General features: G+C 33.0%; 2 protein-coding genes across 3 annotated transcripts in view; one reads left to right on the top strand and one right to left on the bottom strand.

Moving 5' to 3' along the window:
• Positions 1 to 132: 132 nt before the first annotated feature.
• On the top strand, positions 133 to 4,364 carry LOC108738364 (UDP-glucuronosyltransferase 1-1-like). Its single transcript, XM_018471763.2, has 3 exons — positions 133 to 631; positions 1,817 to 2,036; positions 3,878 to 4,364. The coding sequence occupies exons 1-3, from the start codon at positions 400 to 402 to the stop codon at positions 4,164 to 4,166; spliced, it is 741 nt and encodes a 246-aa protein (XP_018327265.1). The 5' UTR covers positions 133 to 399; the 3' UTR covers positions 4,167 to 4,364.
• A 5,209-nt stretch (positions 4,365 to 9,573) lies between these two features.
• Positions 9,574 to 19,335, bottom strand: part of LOC108739809 — a 59,856-nt gene continuing 50,094 nt past the window's right edge. For both annotated transcript variants that reach the window (XM_018473884.1, XM_018473876.1), the window contains exon 4: positions 9,574 to 10,082. In XM_018473884.1, coding sequence (XP_018329386.1) covers positions 9,879 to 10,082 — 204 coding nt within the window. In that variant the 3' untranslated portion in view covers positions 9,574 to 9,878. The remainder of the gene's footprint in view (positions 10,083 to 19,335) is intronic.

The following is a 19,335-nucleotide window of genomic DNA, read 5'->3' as shown; positions in this document are numbered from 1 at the left end:
GAGTGAGCGATGCGTCCGCGTGGACAGCTGCTATACAATAATACATTTCCATTTACCTCCTTCTCTATATCCATACAAAATATCTATCAAACAAATAAAATTAAAATTTTCTTTTGAAAAATGAAACCATTCCATCAGTATTTTCTTATGACGTGTCACGTTCAACTATCGTCAGTAAACCGACTTTACAGACAACCGATTTTTAACTGGTAGAGGGAGAAAAATAGATGAATTTACTCCTAACTTAAAATATTCAATTTTTTTTTTGTAAATCGGTGGTCAGTTTGATTAATGTTATAATTTTTATAGAGGCTACGATATGTTAACATGGTATTTTTGAAAATTTAATGTACTTTAGATGATTAAAATTGTGCTTTTCGTTTTCATTTAAATTGGTCCATGTCACAGGAATTGAAAAAGTTTCTGGACGATGCAAGTGAAGGCGCTATCTACATGAGTTTGGGTTCCAACGTAAGGAGTGCATTCCTAGACGAAAAAGTCATTGAAATGTTTAAACAAACGTTCTCTGAATTATCTTGCAAAGTATTATGGAAATGGGAAAACGACAGTTTGCCGGGTATTTCCAAAAACGTACTTTTAAAGAAGTGGTTTCCACAACAGGATATCTTAGGTACCTATACAAATATGTACGATAAAACATTTCTATTTCAAATAGTTATTATTTGCGATAAAATAAAGCGATAAATAGAATTAAAGAATCTCAAAATGAAATATTTTCCAGAAATTTCAAAACAGGCACATCTATAAAAAATCAGTTTCAAGAATCATTAAGGTAATCCGGCCGAGTTTTGAATAGTAAAATCAAAAACTAAATAAAAATTCATAAAATAAATTAATTTGTATCTACCTTAAAATTATTAAAGGAAATCCTTGATAATACAATAAATTAAATAGCATTTATTATTTTAAAGTCATTTCCAACAAGAAAAAGTTACACTTTCGAAAGGCCACGTGATGTAGAAGTTATACCTAAAAAAATTGTATTCCACACCAAATGATTCAATAATCAGTATCGTTATTGATCGTGGGTCAATTAGAAATGTTATTGTGAATTCGTATCAGGTTAATTTTTTAAAATAAATTGCCCTAAGTAATTAATATTTCATATTATTAAATTGTCAATTCAAAACTGAGCTTTTTGCGACTGTGTCCAAGTTGCTGAACTGTAACCTTTATAAAAGATCCACAAAGCACAAAAATGCTTATGAAAAATCAAGTTGAAAAAGTTTTCAAATTACTAAAAAATTCCATTACGTTTACCATGAAAATTTATAACTAAAAATGATGAACGATGATTCCCTCTAAGGTTACGTGTTAAATTTTTCTATTTAGATTATTATTAATGTTTTAACTCAGTTAGAAGCTTTTTCCTTACTGTTGTCAATGAAACGGTTTTAACTATCAAATAAAATTTTGGCTAGATTACTTTAGAAACATAGCATAGATAGTTTCACCAATTTATTAATTAAGTTCTACAATATTGCATTCTGCTTTAAGAAATTTGACTGATAAAACCATTGATGAAAGGGTAAAACTGCCCATTGCGTCCTTTAGTGAATTCACAGAAAATTTTACAACCCATGCACAAAAGAAAGTCTTAATATTATTACTGAAGGGTCTACATATATATCAAAATTTCTACCACAAAAAACGAAAAGAATCATTTTTTTCACCAATAAATATAAACGTTTTTTGTTTTCTTTTCTTACTAGAATTTTCCTCTTTCCCAATTCAATTTTTAATAACGAGAATATAAAATAGTTTGGTTGACTGAAGCTATGTATTTCACTTCCAGCTCATCGTAACGTGAGGGTTTTTATAATGCAGGGCGGGATTCAATCTACCGATGAAGCGATATTTAATAAAGTCCCTTTAATTGTGCTGCCTTTTCTGGGTGACCAGATGTACAATGCCAAAAGGGTTGAAATAGTTGGAATTGGAAAATACATAAATCCCTACACACTGACGAAAGAACTACTAAAAGAGACAATTTTGGAAGTATTACAAAACCCTAAGTATGTTTATATTCATTAGCATCACATGTAGTATATAAAAGCTATAAAACCTTTATAACGAATATATCTAATAAAAAACCTTTCTAGAGGTAATTTAAAATCTCATGGACCGTAAAAATTTGAGAAGGGCTTGTTGGGGCGCAATTCATGATGCGCCTTTTGAACAACGAAAACATTTGTGTATTTCGCAGTGTTAAGTTTAGAATAACGTGCCTGCAACAAAGGAATGTTATCATTATTGTATTTAGGTTTTTCCTCGGCAGGTAACGTCCCTTCGCGTTAGTCACCAGATGGGTCGATGGTCTTTCCATCCACAACAATATTCTGATTTTAGTCACGTAGTCACTAACCGTAGCCTAAGGTCAAAAACACCCCACTAACGTACCTCCACCCCCTATATTTTCTTGTCATATTTAAGCATTTTATCTATCTAAAAGTTCATTAAGTTTTCATGTTTTCAACCATTTAGTTTTCTCTGCCAAGTTCAATCAATTATCTATTCAGTTCATCAGTAGTTCATTCATTGTAGTTATTTTTAAGTGTTTTTTTTTGGTGTTAGTTTAAGTGTATGTTGATTATTAAAAAGTTAAAAATCACATAAGTCGTTTACTGCTCGTACTGCTCCAAGAAGAATACCACCGATAGAAAATATTCGGCCGTTATATCTAAAAAATAGACTTCGCTAAATTAATTTTTATCGAAGAGGGTTTAAGTGTTCCTTAGGAAAATCTAGGCTAGCAACACACCCGCAACATTCAACAGGGCTTTTATATCATACTTTTGGAAAACATTAACCGTGTGCCTTGCGTTTCAACACGATAAACTTTAAACAGTCTTTAATAAGGGGTCATCATCATAAGGTCGTCAGTCTTAAGACTGGTTGGACATGTACCTCTACCCCTTCCTATCCTGAGCTAATCTTCGCATTTTCCTAAAACTAGAACAACCCATATCCTTAACTATTTGCGAACATTAATCTAATCTAGGTCTACCTCTACCGCTCCTAATTTCCGTTTCTGCCTCTAATATGTCTCTGACTAGACCTTCATGCCCGAGAAGGTGTCCTACCAACCTATCTCGCCTATTTCTTATTGACTTCCATAGAGTCCTCTGTTCTCCTATTCTTTCCAATACCTCTTCATTTCTAACCTTTTCTACCCACGATATCCTCATCATCCGCCTATAACACCACATTTCGAACGCTTCTAACCTTTTCTTTTCCGCCGCTCCCACTGTCCATGTTTCGCACCCGTACAACGCCGTGCTCCAAACATACACCTTTAACAACCTTTTTCGAATTTCTAAATTAACCGTTCGCGAGCATAGAAGTGACTTCTTTTTATTAAAGGCGACACGACCCTGCGCTATCCTCTGCTTTATATCCCTACTACTCCTTCCATCCTCACTTATCTGACTTCCTAGGTATCTAAAATCAGCCACTTCTTCTAATTTTTCGTCTCCTATCTTTATATTCGCTCTTTCCCTACTTTTTCTTCCCTTGCATATCAGTATTTTTGTTTTACTTTTATTTATTTTCATACAATACTGTTTTGTCAATACCGCTTCCATTTTATTTAAAGCTATCTCTAACTTCTTCTTGGTAGATGCTAATACTGCTATATCATCTGCAAATTTAAGCATACTAATCTTTTGCCCCTGTATATCTATCCCTACAGTTGTACTGTCTTTAATGATGTTGATCGCGTCCTCGATGTAGAGATTAAAAAGTAATGTGGAAATCATTGTACCTGCGCAACCCATGGTTATCGCCCATGAGATTCTAAATTACCTCTACCTTCTTGCTCTGGCCAGAGTCACTAATTATTTCATTTGAATTTTAGATATCGAAACAAAGCAGCCGAAATATCAAAACTATCTTTGGATCAGCCCATGACCGGGATCGAAAAGGCTGTGTGGTGGACGGAATATGTCATACGAAACAAGGGTACAAAATATTTAAGAAACGATTCGGTGGATGCCCCCGCTTATAAATATTTCATGTTAGACATTTTATTGTTCCTAATTTCGGTCGTTTACGTTATATATCTGTTAATTAAGTCGTTAAGTGGTTTTAAAAGAATCGTATTCTTAAGTATTCTAATACCGCTTACAGTGTACATTCTAATTTAAGTACTGGAATTTACAGTAAGTAGGTAATTACAAAGTTGCAATTGTAGTAAATTTTATTTTTATATTTTTATGTTTCTTTCTTGTGCAAGTGCTTGTGTTTCACAAAACTTATTATTCTTGGTTATGATTAGGGTTGCCACCTTTTCAGGCTTTACATAAAGTATTTCTCGATTAAATGGTTAAAAAAAAGTACCTACTGAGCATAAAAATAAAGTATTTTATTTTTTGTTTTTAAAAACATATTTTTGTTACATCTAGCAGCCAGTAACAAATTGCTGTCGTTCTTAAATACATTAATAGCATCTAAACATGGCAAACAAAGATTTAAGTAAACTAAAAGTTCATTTTTAATTAGTTTTAATGAAGCTTTATTCCTGTCGTCCCGCCACTTTGCGTTGATAACAGAGAATACTCTTTCTATAAATGCTGAAGTGGCCGGAACAGACAGCAAAAGTGACACTACTTTGAACAGATTTGGGAAATCAGGTTGTTCCGTAAATATGGCTTGTCATTTTTCTGGGCAAAATTATTGATGTAAAAGTGCTCTGAATTTACAATAATCGCTTACAAAATTACGATGTTTACTTAAGGCCTTAAATAAAGTAATTTTGCGTACTTTATGTGTCTTGTAAAGTATAACGTACGCACAGTCGAAATAGAGTACAATACTTTATAATAAAGTACGGGTGGCAACCCTAGTCATGATATCGAGTAGGAAACTGAAGGAGGAAGGAACTCCCCTAGGAGAACGTTTCTTTACTCGATCCCCTATATCTCTCTCCAATAATAAGTCAATAAATCTATTGTATGACACCGTAAAAATACAGAAAAAAAAAGCAAAAGTTATCTTCACACTTCATTAATTGATTATGGACATATCATACGTTTCGGATCTTATTCCATTATAAGTATCATTGTACTCTTGATAACAGTGTCATACCCGAAACATGTGCCGTCTGTAATGAATAGGCGAACATTATCTTTTAATTTGTTAAATAAATCACTTATTATTCAGGATGAACAAATAGTGTGCTATATATTACGTATGATAATTACTGCTTTTTTACGTATTATTGCAAAGATTTATTGTTGTAAATAGAAACTTACCTTCGCATCGGTAAAAGAAGCACTGAAGAATTCTTTGGTATCTACCTATAACACATGCACGAATTATAAAAACAGAGATGTGACAACTAATACCGAGCAAATTATACAAGATTTACTATTTCAAATACTAAATACAAGCTACCTACTCGTAATTATTCTGAGAAATGCAATGAGTGCAAAACGCAAAATAAAATGTTTAATTTTATCGTTGTTTATTTATAATGAAATTGTTCTCCTATTCACTATTAATAAAGATCAGGGATTTTTATTAATAGAGAAAATTTGGGTATTTAATTTAATAGGGTGATATTATTCACACATCAATAAAATACTTAACACAAGTTACGTTACATTTCATTAAACAAAACAAGTTGTTGATATTTTTAATAATATAATACTTAGTTCTGTATGCAGAAGTGAGGCTGGAGTTTTCAGGAAGAAATCAAATTTTAAAATAATCCTAACTGCACATATCGTTTGGGGTACAAAAAAGGACATAGTGTACCTTTTATCCAGAAAACAAATACTGCTCCAAAGGTACAGAAAAATTATTTTTATGTGACCGTCGATGATCTTTGACACGAGCGAAGCCGCGGGTAAAACCTATCATGAAATTTTGTACACACATTATCAAGGGTACAGAAAAGGACATGGGGTAGTTTTTATCCAGAAAAAAATACTGTTCCTGAGAAATACAAAAATTAGTTTTATATGGTCGTCGAATGATCTTTTACATGCATTTAGGACTTCAACGTAGGCGAAGCAGGGGGTAAAACCTACCATGAAATTTTGTACCCACATTATCAAGGGTACAGAAAAGGACATGGGGTAGTTTTTATCCAGAAAAAAAATACTGTTGCTGAGGGATACAAAAATTAGTTTTATATGGTCGTCGAATGATCTTTTACGCGTATGTATTTCAAATTTCAACATAACTTCTCAGATAAAACCCTTTCTTAATAAACGGATATAGTCGACTTTTTACTCATTACCCGGAAGGGAATGTTAAGCATTCGTTCTAGAAATAAGGGAAGAATATCGTACTTTAGCTTCAGCTCAGGTGGAAAAATCTACGAGCAGGATAACCCAACTTTACTCAGCCACTGTGAAAGCTAAGCCATATTGTAGTTTGCATTTAGTATTTTCAAAACAGCAAATTGGTTTAAAAATATCCAAATACAAGTAGAAATTAGTACTTAACATAGAAAATTGTAACAAGTACTTTCTATTTCAAATAAGTCACATCTCTGCTTACAAACTAGAACACAATTTCACTGATTTTGGGCTAGAGTCATTGATAGGTTATGATGCCTTGGTCCAATGTTATTTTGCATAAAACACTTGATAGCACAATTATTACAAATTTTGGATCACACAACGTTAGGCAAATGTTTTGTAACAATTATCAATGAATTTCTAAATATTTTAAATATCACGAAAAGTAGATATTAATACGATCGTTAAATAAACAAATGAACCACCAAACGACATCGTCTAATAACTCGACAATTGACGAGGACGACTACGATTAAATTAGAATGTTGTAATGCAAACACTGCATCTTACGGCTAGAAATCGAGACTTTTCGATTATATTACTACTATGTAATAAATTAATATAAATGTATTTAAATGCAAACTACAATTAAATAAATGCAATTTGTATCTCAAAAATAAGTCAAAAATATCATGCCTTCGGTTATATCGAAATTTGTCGATTGAAAAACATCATTTAATTTTCATCTACAGGGAAGTTAATAAAAATTACTGATAAATAATTAGTCAATTAATAATAAAATTTTTACAATTAGATAAATTCACTTCAACACCTACCTGAAGGAGTTATGTCTGTCTCCATTAAATTTCTATCCTAAAAGTAAACTAAAAGTTCATTTTTAATTAGTTTTAATGAAGCTTCATTCCTGTCGTCCCGCCACCTTGCGTTCATAACAGAGAATACTCTTTGTGTAAATGCTGAAGTGGCCGGAACGGNAGCTAATTTAAAAAATATTTTAATTGTACTTGATATATACAACTTGAAGAAACGTATGGTGCATATTATAAAAATATTACCATTAACGTTACTGTTTTATTTTTATTTTATTCTACCAAATAAACTCGAAATTTCGAGTAATACTTTTCAAAACTTTAGATATGTTTAGATATGGAAGAATTGAACTCATTTTCATCAAGTATACCTAGAAATACGAAAATATTGATCATCAAGTAAATTATCAAACCTTATAAAAATTAGTTATTATGCTTTACCATAAACTGACTCTCACGTAAAGATACAGAGACGTCAAATGTAAAATCTTGGTCCTTTTAGGGTCGGAAGTTAAGGAATAAAATCCCGTTTTAATTTTTAACTTTTAAACATACAAACCTATCTAAATTAATTTAAAAATTATATAGCAACTGGAATAATTTACTGTTTCAATTTGAGTGACGATATTGGTAAAAAATAATTACAGCGTTTTTATATTTTACTGTAATTAGGCTGGTTCTCTAAGGAAGATGTACTTACTCCTCCAGCTTTTGAGCAATAATAATGTTTCATTATTATATTATTTAAACAAAATAAAAACTGGTTATTAGATGTAAGTAACCAGGATTCGTCATAGCACAGCCTGGAGACTTACGAAGAATCGTTTGAGGCGGTCACTTATGTATTGTTAAACAATTTGCTATATGTGCTTTAAGAATAATTGTTAACTATTGTACATATACAACAAAATCTGAAGAAAACTATATTTTCTATGAAACACTGCAGAATTACCTATCTCATTTTACAAAAAAAAAAATGTAAAACTGCCGAAGTTTTTATGTAGAAATAAAAGTTTATGAAAACGAGATAGATATGGTAGCAGTAAAGGTACGATTAGACTAATTATTTTACATTTAACCAATTATAGATCAATAGATGCGATTAAATGCTTCAACACTATTGGATGTTCACTTATACTTTAGTCGTGTGGTTGAGTAAGGAAGCATTACTCACTCTCTTAGTCTAAACGAACCTTTACAACACCATAATTTTAGTTGTTTAAATCGAAGTAATGTTGGAGTTAAAAGTACTGTATTTATTTAAAAAACCACAGCCGATGTTTCGCCCAACTTGTCGGGGTTTTTCAAGGGTAGTTTTATATAGTTAATAAAGTAATGCATTGGGTGTAACTTTTTTAAAGAAATAGAATACTTTTAACCCCAACATTGCNTTACTGTTTCAATTTGAGTGACGATATTGGTAAAAAATAATTACAGCGTTTTTATATTTTACTGTAATTAGGCTGGTTCTCTAAGGAAGATGTACTTACTCCTCCAGCTTTTGAGCAATAATAATGTTTCATTATTATATTATTTAAACAAAATAAAAACTGGTTATTAGATGTAAGTAACCAGGATTCGTCATAGCACAGCCTGGAGACTTACGAAGAATCGTTTGAGGCGGTCACTTATGTATTGTTAAACAATTTGCTATATGTGCTTTAAGAATAATTGTTAACTATTGTACATATACAACAAAATCTGAAGAAAACTATATTTTCTATGAAACACTGCAGAATTACCTATCTCATTTTACAAAAAAAAAATGTAAAACTGCCGAAGTTTTTATGTAGAAATAAAAGTTTATGAAAACGAGATAGATATGGTAGCAGTAAAGGTACGATTAGACTAATTATTTTACATTTAACCAATTATAGATCAATAGATGCGATTAAATGCTTCAACACTATTGGATGTTCACTTATACTTTAGTCGTGTGGTTGAGTAAGGAAGCATTACTCACTCTCTTAGTCTAAACGAACCTTTACAACACCATAATTTTAGTTGTTTAAATCGAAGTAATGTTGGAGTTAAAAGTACTGTATTTATTTAAAAAACCACAGCCGATGTTTCGCCCAACTTGTCGGGGTTTTTCAAGGGTAGTTTTATATAGTTAATAAAGTAATGCATTGGGTGTAACTTTTTTAAAGAAATAGAATACTTTTAACCCCAACATTGCTTTAATTTAAACAACTGAATACAAAATAAGGGAAGAATGATCAAAAGAACATATAAAAATGGTTCATCATAAAAGAAAACCATATAAAGTATAAACGAACTGTTATACACGAAAAGGGAGTGGCTAGAAAACAGTAGCTGTTTAAATAGAAGAAAAGAAAAAGAATCCCAATATTATTTGGGGCGATAGGTTTTAGAACAGATTATCGAATTCTTTTAAAAATTTCAATGCTTACTTACCGACTTTATTTCTACACGTGGGATATAGTAATGATTAAAGTGTCGATTTATTATTATTTTTTTTTTGTACAAGACAAGCACTTAATAGTACTTTTTATTGTCGAAAGGTACAAATGAACCACTGGTAGGTACTATAATTCGTTAATGCAAAATTCTGAACATAATTGTTATCTGGCACAAATAATCCCAAAAATAAAATAATGATACTAGTAGTAGTAGTAAGGAACTATGATTTTAACTAGATCCATGAGCTATCTGTTTTGATGGAAAAATTTTGGCATAATACCTGTGGGGGTCTGTAAATTTATTGGACTTTGAGAATAGTGAACTTTCTTCTAAAACCATTATGGTGTCGGTTTTTTCAAACCATTGAACCAAACATGCGCTTCCCTTTTGTTAAAATAAGACTAACAGCCATTACGGAAAGGATAAAAAATATAAAACCCAAAAAGGTCGTTAGCAGTCTACACCGACACCTCCATTTCTTGTCCTCTTTCATTTTCTTGTTCAGGAACTCCGAACGGGGCAAGTCGAGTGTAAAATCCGCTTCCGGTCTACCACCAGGCTGAAAAGAAAATATTTTTTTTAAATTATATATTCGAGAAGTATCATGGTTGGATTTAATATCCTTAAATTACAGAATACAGACAAATTGGTTTTGTAATGATTCCGCATGTAATGACATTCCGTTTACTACATCGTAATATTGTATTATGCAGTTAAAAGAAGAACAAGAAGAATATGCATGTACAGTGTAAACTCTATATAACGACACTTAAGGAACTGAACATTTTTCGGCGTTATAAAGAGTGGTCGTTAAATGGAGAGAAATAAAAGATATTATTTTACTATTCTATAATAATATGCATTTACCAATATAGTACACATTTTGCACACGAACATTATTATTCATACATTGCGTATAGCCTGTTATCTTCGTCTGATGTTTTTTGCTGCTCCAATATTTTAATTGTATTTTGTTACGTATCTTACTCATATCTTGAGATACTGCTGGATCAATTTGATTATATAAAAAGTATTTTTTTAATAGTTTCGCTGCATCAAGTGCTTGTTTGATGCTTGGTGGAGGGACAGGATCGTCTTCTTCAACAACGTACACAGCTGCAGTTCTTATCTATTTCGGCAACTTAGAAAGTACTGCTCAATGATTTATAATGCCGCATTGTTGTCGTTAAATAGAGTGAGCGTGACGCTATATAGAGTGTAATATTGTATAGAAAACAATGTAAACCAACCAAAGTCAAGCAATTTCGACGTTTTAAGGAGTTTGTCGTTAAATCGAGTGACGTTATAAAGAGTTTACACTGTATTTCTTTGGTGAGAATAGCTCCGGTTTGTGTGGCCAATCGCTTATAACAACCGTCTACAACTGGCAAACCGCGGTCCAGGTCCGGACCGTGGGAGATCAAGGGGGAAACCGCTATAAATTTTTAACAAATAAATTATATAAAAAATATTTATGTTTGAGTTTTGAGCATCACGCTTATCATTTGTTGGAGGTGCGAATACGTTTTTTCTGGTCCTCGGCAAAAGTTTTCAAAAGTATCCGGACCCTACCTAAACTTACTTGCCGACCCCTGGCTTATAATAAGGTACTAGAGTTTTAAGATGCCTATTGGTCATACCCCATGATTTTATTCAAAACATCCCTCTACTTTTAATCATATGAATAAACACAAGATACATTTTCCCAAATGTCTTTTTTTAAATAAATACTTTTCTATAGTACTTAGGTACTTATAGTAATCAGCCCAAAAAACAATATCGCAACTAAAATATTTTGAATTATCCATTTTTTATTTCTTACTAGCTTTTCCCTGCGGCTTCGCTCGCAGAAATTAATATTGTTTCTCCATAAAACCTTTTAAATCTCAATTCACCCCTACAAAGATTTAATTTTATGTAATATCGCCAGCTTAGAGCAACAATATTTCATCCTTAAGGATAGATTTTTAAAAATTGCCAAAACACGTATTTGCTTAATTTCGACAATGAGTATTAATAGCAACCTTCGAGTAAATCCGACTACAAATAAAATATATAGCCCATGGAAACTTTGCGACCTCTTTTCATTTGATTAATTATATCAAAGATCATAAATACCAAATTTCAAGTAAATTCAACCATAAATAAAGTATGTCCCAAACAAAAATTGCAACCACTTTTAACCCTCCTCCCCTTTGGAGGTTGAATTTTTTTAAAATGCCGAGATACGTGTTTCAAGAATTAAATGATTAAATGAGAGAGAATTAAGACCAAGTTTCAAGTAAATCTGACCACAAATAATATATGTCGCATTCAAACATTGCAACTCCTTTTCATCACCTTCCCCCTTCCCCCAACAGAGGTTAAATTGAAAAAATGTTTCATGCAACCTTTGCGAACCCCTTTCAGCTTCCTGCAGAAGTTGAATTGTTTTTAATGTTAAAATAGGTATAATTATATATTTGTATGAAAGGGTATTAAAACTAAGTTTCAAGTAAATCTGACCAGATAAAAAAATGTTTCATGCAACCTTTGCGAACCCCTTTCAGCTTCCTGCAGAAGTTGAATTGTTTTTAATGTTAAAATAGGTATAATTATATATATGAAGCATAAAGCCAAGTTACAAGTAAATTGGACTAAAAATAATATATCTAGCATATAAACGTTACAACTCGTTTTCACCCCCCTTTCAGAGGTGGAATTTTTTAAAATGCTGAAATAGGTATTTGATTTTATGCCAATGAGTATAAATATCAAGTTTCATGTAAATCTGACCAAAAACGAAAATGTCAGAATTTATAACACGAAGGTTTTTCGATATAAAATTACTATCCGGATTTTCCCGTGTATTTTCCAAATATTCTCATTCTCACAAACCTTGTCCTGTCAATTACAAATACAAATAATAATACAAAAAAAATCGGTTGTCTGTAAAGTCGGTTTACTGACGATAGTTGAACGTAACAACGTCATAAGAAAATACTGATGGAATGGTTTCATTTTTCAAAAGAAAATTTTAATTTTATTTGTTTGATAGATATTTTGTATGGATATAGAGAAGGAGGTAAATGGAAATGTATTATTGTATAGCAGCTGTCCACGCGCACGCATCGCTCACTCAAGTAGGAGAGAGACAGATGTCGAACGCTGCCGAACGCGGAGACTGATTGTGCCTCTTTATCGCTCGTTCCGCGCTCTCGCTTGCACTTCGATCCTTAAATGGAACGCCTCAGAGCGAGGTAACGCCACATGAGTCATGTTTTTTCGTGCGTGCAGCCGGCTCCATCGAATTATAAGACGTCACGTCAATAAATCACTCAAATCGGTTGATGCTTCGTCATACGCTTGGCAATTCACTAAAATTGACAGCTAGGAATTTACTTTTTACGTTTTTCTGGGAAATTTTTACAATTTTTCTCTTCATAAGAACCTTCCTTGGACTTCAAGCAATACCTTAAAAAAATTATCGAAATTGGTTAAGCCGTTCTCGATTTAGCGACCAATTTTTATGTATATAGATTACGTACTTCAGTTAGATCTTCATTATTATTTTTTTTTTATTTATAAAAGATCGCTGTTACGATACAAAATTTAAATTTACACTTAAGGTAATTCTATCGACCTAAGAGATTGTGCAAACGTTGCAAAATAGGCGATCTTCATGCTGGTGCGAACTTTTGCAATCCTTGCAAACTTATCGGGACGTGACCAAGGATTTCACGACCGACATCATCATCTGAATTGCTCGCAGGCTTCGCACATTATGCGTAGACGGGCAGCGCAGCGTAGACATGAACGCGTCGCGATCTTGGCAATTGTGAAGATAATAACACGCTGTTTAAATTATCGTCTCTTCTCTATTTCCACTCACTTGTCTCAGTTAATTAAACTTTAAACCTCTGTTGTGCAATTGACTAGAAGCCGACGGGATTGTAATTAATAAAATTGGGTTCATAATTTTTCTCTTTCAAGGAGAGAGGGTGTATGTACAGATAGGCCGAGTATCCGTTTGATTCTTCTAGGATCCGGCAGGGTACCGGATAACGATGCCGGTTACCTGGCAACACCGGGTAATTCTACTAGAGAAAAAATAAAAGAGAAACGCCAACTATAATAAGTCAATATGTACGAGGTCCGTTCAGTTAATTTTTGACAATTGCTTTCCTTGTACGTGTTTTGGCTCGTCTTCGATTTTTGTCTATTCCAAAAAAAAAAATCGAAGAATCTGTATAAACTTTTGTGTGAAAAGCAAAATTAAGTGCAGGGACCCATTGCGAATGTTGACTGTGGCATATGGTGAAGTTACCTTGGACCAAAGCAACGTTTATCGGTAGTACAAAAGTTGGCAGAGGTCCAAGAAGATGTGAACGCTGAAGAGCGTGCCGGACGCCTGACTACGTCAACAACAGACGAAAACATTGATCAAGTGAACAAAATAGTAAACTAAACTAAACTAAATTTGCTCCATAAGGTCATAACAGGTGACGAATCATGGGCTTATGGTTATGACTTGGAAACCAAAGCTCAATCATCCCAATAAAAGCTGCCGCACGAGCCAAGACCAAAAAAAAGCACGTCAACCAAAACTTAAGGTGGTCTAAGACGTTCGTGAAGACGATATTTAATGGAAAATACGCTAGAAAAAAGAATTCCGGTGCATCTCTAGTCCATGGTGCTTCAACCCTTCTTATCCTAAATCGAAATAAAGTCAAGACATTTCGGCTTCTGTTATAAATAAGGAGTTAGATTACTATTTAGATTTTGCAGTTGGTTGTAATATTTGAAGAAGCTAATGTCTAAAGAAACATTCCACATCTGCCCTTTGTATTTTTGTTTAAGACTACAAAAATTTTAAAAATCATTTGTGTATGATCCTATTAGGACTTAAAGATAGCTTTAAGTAAAATGGAAGCGGTATTGACAAAACTGTACTGTATGAAAATAAATAAAAGTAAAATTAAAATACTGAAATTCAAGGAAAGAAAAAGTAGGGAAAGAGCGAATATAAAAATAGGAGACGAAAAATTAGAAGAAGTGGCCGATTTTAGGTATCTAGGAAGTCAGATAAGTCAGGACAGAAGGAGTAGTAGGAATTTAAAGCAGAGGATAGCGCAGGGTCGTGTCGCCTTTAATAAAAAGGAGTCACTTCTATACTCGCGACCGGTTAATTTAGAAATTCGAAAAAGGTTGTTAAAGGTGTCTGTTTGGAGCACGGCGTTGTACGGGTGCGAAATATGGACAGTGGGCGTGACGGAAAAGAAAAGGTTAGAAGCGTTCGAAATGTGGTGTTATCGACGAATGATGAGGATAACGTGGATAGAAAAGGTTAGAAATAAAGAGGTATTAGAAGGAATAGGAGAACAAAGGACTGTATGAAAGTCAATAAGAAATAGGCGAGATAGGTTGGTGGGACACCTTCTCAGGCATGAAGGTCTAGTCAGAAACATATTAGAGGCAGAAACAGGATTTAGGAGGAGTAGAGGTAGACCTAGATTAGATTACTGTTCGCAAATAGTCAAGGAAGTAGGTTGTTCTAGTTTTAGGGAAATGCAAAGTTTAGCTCAGGCTAGGAAAGAGTGGAGATACGTGTGCAGCTAGTCTTAGCAATGACAACCTTATGATGGTAATGATGCTCCTATTAAGTATCAAAAGGTATATCGTATATAAATATTTGATTAGAATGCAAATTAGATGTAATTTCTAGTATAAATTAACCAAAAATATCGAAAAGAAAAACCAAAAAAAAATGTTATTAGATATAATAAGAAACAAGTCTGTCATCAGGGGTAGCAATCACATGGTAAATATATATGGTACTAAACAAGTGGCATCGATACCACTGCTGTGAGGAAATTGATCACATAATCACAGTTTACTTTTCCTAGCGAATTACAGCAATATAACCCATTTGAGATTTGGGTTGACTTAGTGTTAGCATGGTTAGATATTAAACTCCAGACATAAAAAATGTACTTTTGAAATGGTAAAACCATTAGATACTTAAAGAATAAGCTAACTAAAAATTCCGATCTCGAAGCGTTTATTTCTATATTATTAAGGGTTTGAGTGCAGTAGTGTGGAAAAAACTTGTGTGACCTTTTGGAGTAACACGAAACGCGCGGCTCCACCACTGGAGAAATGCGGTGAAAAGGAATGCGAATAACAAACGCGAATAAACCAGTTCGGAGATTATTCGACTCAGTAGTAAATGCGCTAATACTTTCCACCGATTAACGGCGTCCTTCCAAGGCCGTTTATTCCACTTTAAAGTGCAATAACATAAAACAGTATTACAGTAGCACCAACGCTGATTTGCTCAATTACATAACTTTACCATCACCACATTGCAACCACCATAAGTATACGTACGTACATATGTACCTGTATTTATACGCACGCAGGAACGAATTCAAAGTCAAATAATTTATGAGTTATAGAAAATACTGCAAATGGCGCAGTGAACGCCATCTGTAGCACGATGTTACATTTTAGGAACCAATACCAATACGGACCACTTCGAATTATTTTAATTTATTGGTTACTAGCTACCCGTCCCAGCTTCGCACGGGTGCAATGCTGATACTAAGTATATTTTTGTTTTGGTTAGATTATTATCGAAAAGGGGAAATCTTCAAAAGATACCCCCTGAATATACTAAATATACTACAGAATGTCTTTATATACAACATTCACAGGTTTTTTGTCATTAGACAATACAAACCGGCCTCTCGGCCGGTACCACCGCAACCGCTATATCCCTGCATTTTAAGTCTGTAATATCTTCGAAAATATTCATTTAAATTACATGCTGTAAAGGGCCATATTGATCTATATTAAATGCACAATGTATTTAAAGGACTTAATTGGATAAGAATTAATGCTGTATTGCCTACAATCGCTTCGTAAATAAGTCATTATTTCTCATAAAAAGTAAAGGATAAAAATGGTTATTGTGGGTTATCCCTAAGAGATAGACATATACCATCCCGGACTTTTTTGTAGACCCTTTTAAGATGTACAATATTGTAGTACATTATTTTGATCTATCTCGTAGGGTTCAGCCAGCGTTTGCAATGTAAGCGCAAAAAATGTGTTTATTTACGACATCACATTAGAAACCTCTAAAATTATCAGTGTTTCCCTACTATATTATGCATGTATTATACATATAAGCCTTTCTCTTGAATCACTCTATCTTTTTAAAAAAACCGTATCAAAATCCGTTGCGTAGTTTTAAAGGGACAGATAGCGGGAAAGCGACTTTGTTTTATACTATGTAGTGATTAATCATATCTCTCATCAAATGATACCAAATGTTCTCTTATTACTCTTTGATCTGCAATTTGATGTAAACTGTAGAACGCTACGTTTAAAAATTGGTATAATCGTCGTAACGAGGCTTTTTCCAATTGTTCAAAGTATTCGTGTCATTCGACGAGAGTTTGTGGCTTCTTCATTTCCTAACGGGTTTCTGTCGTACTTTTCTATTTTTTCAATTAAACCCTCACTTATCTTAATGTTTCTTTTGTTGAATTTTTTATTTATTATTGATTGTGACCACTTTTGACTTGTCAATTCCAACGCCTGGGCTTCAACCTTCAGATTTATTCTTTGGCGTCCAATTCTACACATTCAACTGACTTTGACTGCTTATTTTCGACATTTCTTAAAGGATTTCTGTTCCGTTTTTGTATGTTACTTATCTTCATGTTTATCTTCTCGAACTATTTAATTATTAGTATTGATTCTGACCAATATTGACAAAACAGTATCGTACGAAAATAAATGAAAGTAAAACAAAAACACCGATATGCAAGAGAAGAAAAGGTAAAGAAAAGCGAATATAAAAATAGGAGTCGAAAGATTAGAAGAAGTGACTGATTTTAGGTATCTAGGAAGTCAGATAAGCCAGAACGGAAGGAGTAGTTGAGGGTTTAGTCGCCGTCAATAAAAAGGAGTCTCTTCTATGCTCGCTAACGATTGATTTAAAAAGTTTGTTAAAGGTGTAGGTTTGGAGCTTAGTACGGGTGCGAAACAATGGGCGAGACAGAAAAGGTTAAAGTCGTTCGAAATGTGGTGTTACAGGCGAATAATGAGGATACCGTGAACAGAGAAGGTTAGAAATGAAAAGGTATTAGAAAGAATAGGAGAACAGAGGACTCTAAGGAAGACAATAAGAAATAGGCAAGACAGGTTGGTAGGACACCTTCTCAGGCATGAAGGTCTATACAGAGGCATATTACAGGCAGAAACAGGAGTAGACTTAGATTAGATTGCTGTTCGCAAATAGTTAAGGATGTGCGTTGTTCTAGTTTTAGGGAAATGCGAAGTTTAGCTCAGGATAGGAAAGAGTGGAGGTACGTGTCCAACCAGTCTTAGGACTGACGACGTTATGATGATGTCAACCACTGGATGTAACATAGCATTAAAAAGCAATAATTTATTTGACATTAAAACCGACTTTATTTATGAAAATCTTGATTATAAGTCATATTTACCTCATGATAAAGACATTTTCTTATGAGATTGTGGCGGCTATAGTTTGGTACATTCTCATACAATTCGTCTAGGAGGCTCTTACGCTCGTTGTCGATTTTCGAAATGGGTCAACTTGGACATCGATATGACACGAACAAAACGTTTAGGTCATTCCTTGGCGCCGCGATCATTATTTGGTAAGATTGCAATGTGCAATCTACATGGTTTTGATTCCATATACACAAACGTGCATACATAACTGTTTTAAATGTACCTACACATGTGTATGCCAGTTACAATATCAAAAGCAACAACAACAAGTGTGAGTAAAAGTATAGACGCGAATTCAGATTACGGCGATGGTGTAACATTTGCTCCGGGTCTCGAAGAAAGCAGTCAGCAAGCAGAGGAGGTCACATTTTATACCATACTTACACACATGCAGACAGAAATTAGTAGGTAGTCTACTTTACAAACCTGAAAACGACATTCTTACCAATATGGTTTTCAAATCAAATTTAACTTCAGTAAGAACTCTGTATTTCTTTGTTAATTATTTTTGCGAAAATTTATAATTTCTTCAACCTACTGTGTCAAAGTAAGAAGTACCCTCTTATCTTTGGAAATAACCAGAATTAAACATTATTTACAACTTGCGTTTTATTTTCTTCCGAAATATTTATAAGTCAACATCAGACACATGATTTTATTTTTCTTGTAATATTTATCATATAATTAAAGCATTCTCTCAATGTTAAGGATGTTTGGGAGGTATGTCAAAATGCTACGAGACAAATAAAAATTTGGAAGAACGTTCCTCATTCAATTCTAAAACTCCTTTAAAAATTACAAATCGATTCACTAAACCGTTATAAAGTTATTAAAATTTTAAAAAATTGTAATTTTACACGTTAATTTAGGAAGATTCGTTAACCGAACAGATTAAATTTATTTTTATTAACAGTAAAAAAGTTACCAAAAATTTCAAACTTTTATAGTAAGTAACTTGAATTCTGTAGAATCGCTTTAACGCAAGGTTATTCAAATTCACTAAATGGTTATCGAGGAAAAAATGAAAAATGAGCTGAAAATCTCGTTTTTACTTAATAATAATATGACAATATTTATAATTGTCTGAAATAAATGCAATTTTAAAGTTTCAATTATTATTTAAACATATTAAAAAGTTTTACGCTCATTATTAATAAAGATTGGAACTAAATATTCTTTTGCTTCGAAGTTGAAATCAAGGCATATTCACTGCCAAAAGTCAGTTGAAAATTTTCCATATTATTCGTTATTTCTTATTTTATTCAAAGTTTTTGGTCAAATTC

The sequence above is a fragment of the Agrilus planipennis genome, unplaced genomic scaffold, assembly GCF_000699045.2.
Source record: "Agrilus planipennis isolate EAB-ADULT unplaced genomic scaffold, Apla_2.0 scaffold25, whole genome shotgun sequence".
NCBI lineage: Eukaryota > Metazoa > Arthropoda > Insecta > Coleoptera > Buprestidae > Agrilus > Agrilus planipennis.
The sequence above is the reverse complement of the archived record's forward strand: the minus strand, read 5'-3'. Positions and strand labels throughout refer to the sequence as shown.

Excerpts from the sequence above, each read along its gene's own strand:
- LOC108738364 (XM_018471763.2), top strand. The coding sequence starts at position 400 with ATGTCACAGGAATTGAAAAAGTTTCTGGACGATGCAAGTGAAGGCGCT. Across the intron at positions 632-1,816 it reads TCCACAACAGGATATCTTAG|CTCATCGTAACGTGAGGGTT; the intron begins GTACCTATACAA and ends TTTCACTTCCAG. Across the intron at positions 2,037-3,877 it reads GAAGTATTACAAAACCCTAA|ATATCGAAACAAAGCAGCCG; the intron begins GTATGTTTATAT and ends TTTGAATTTTAG.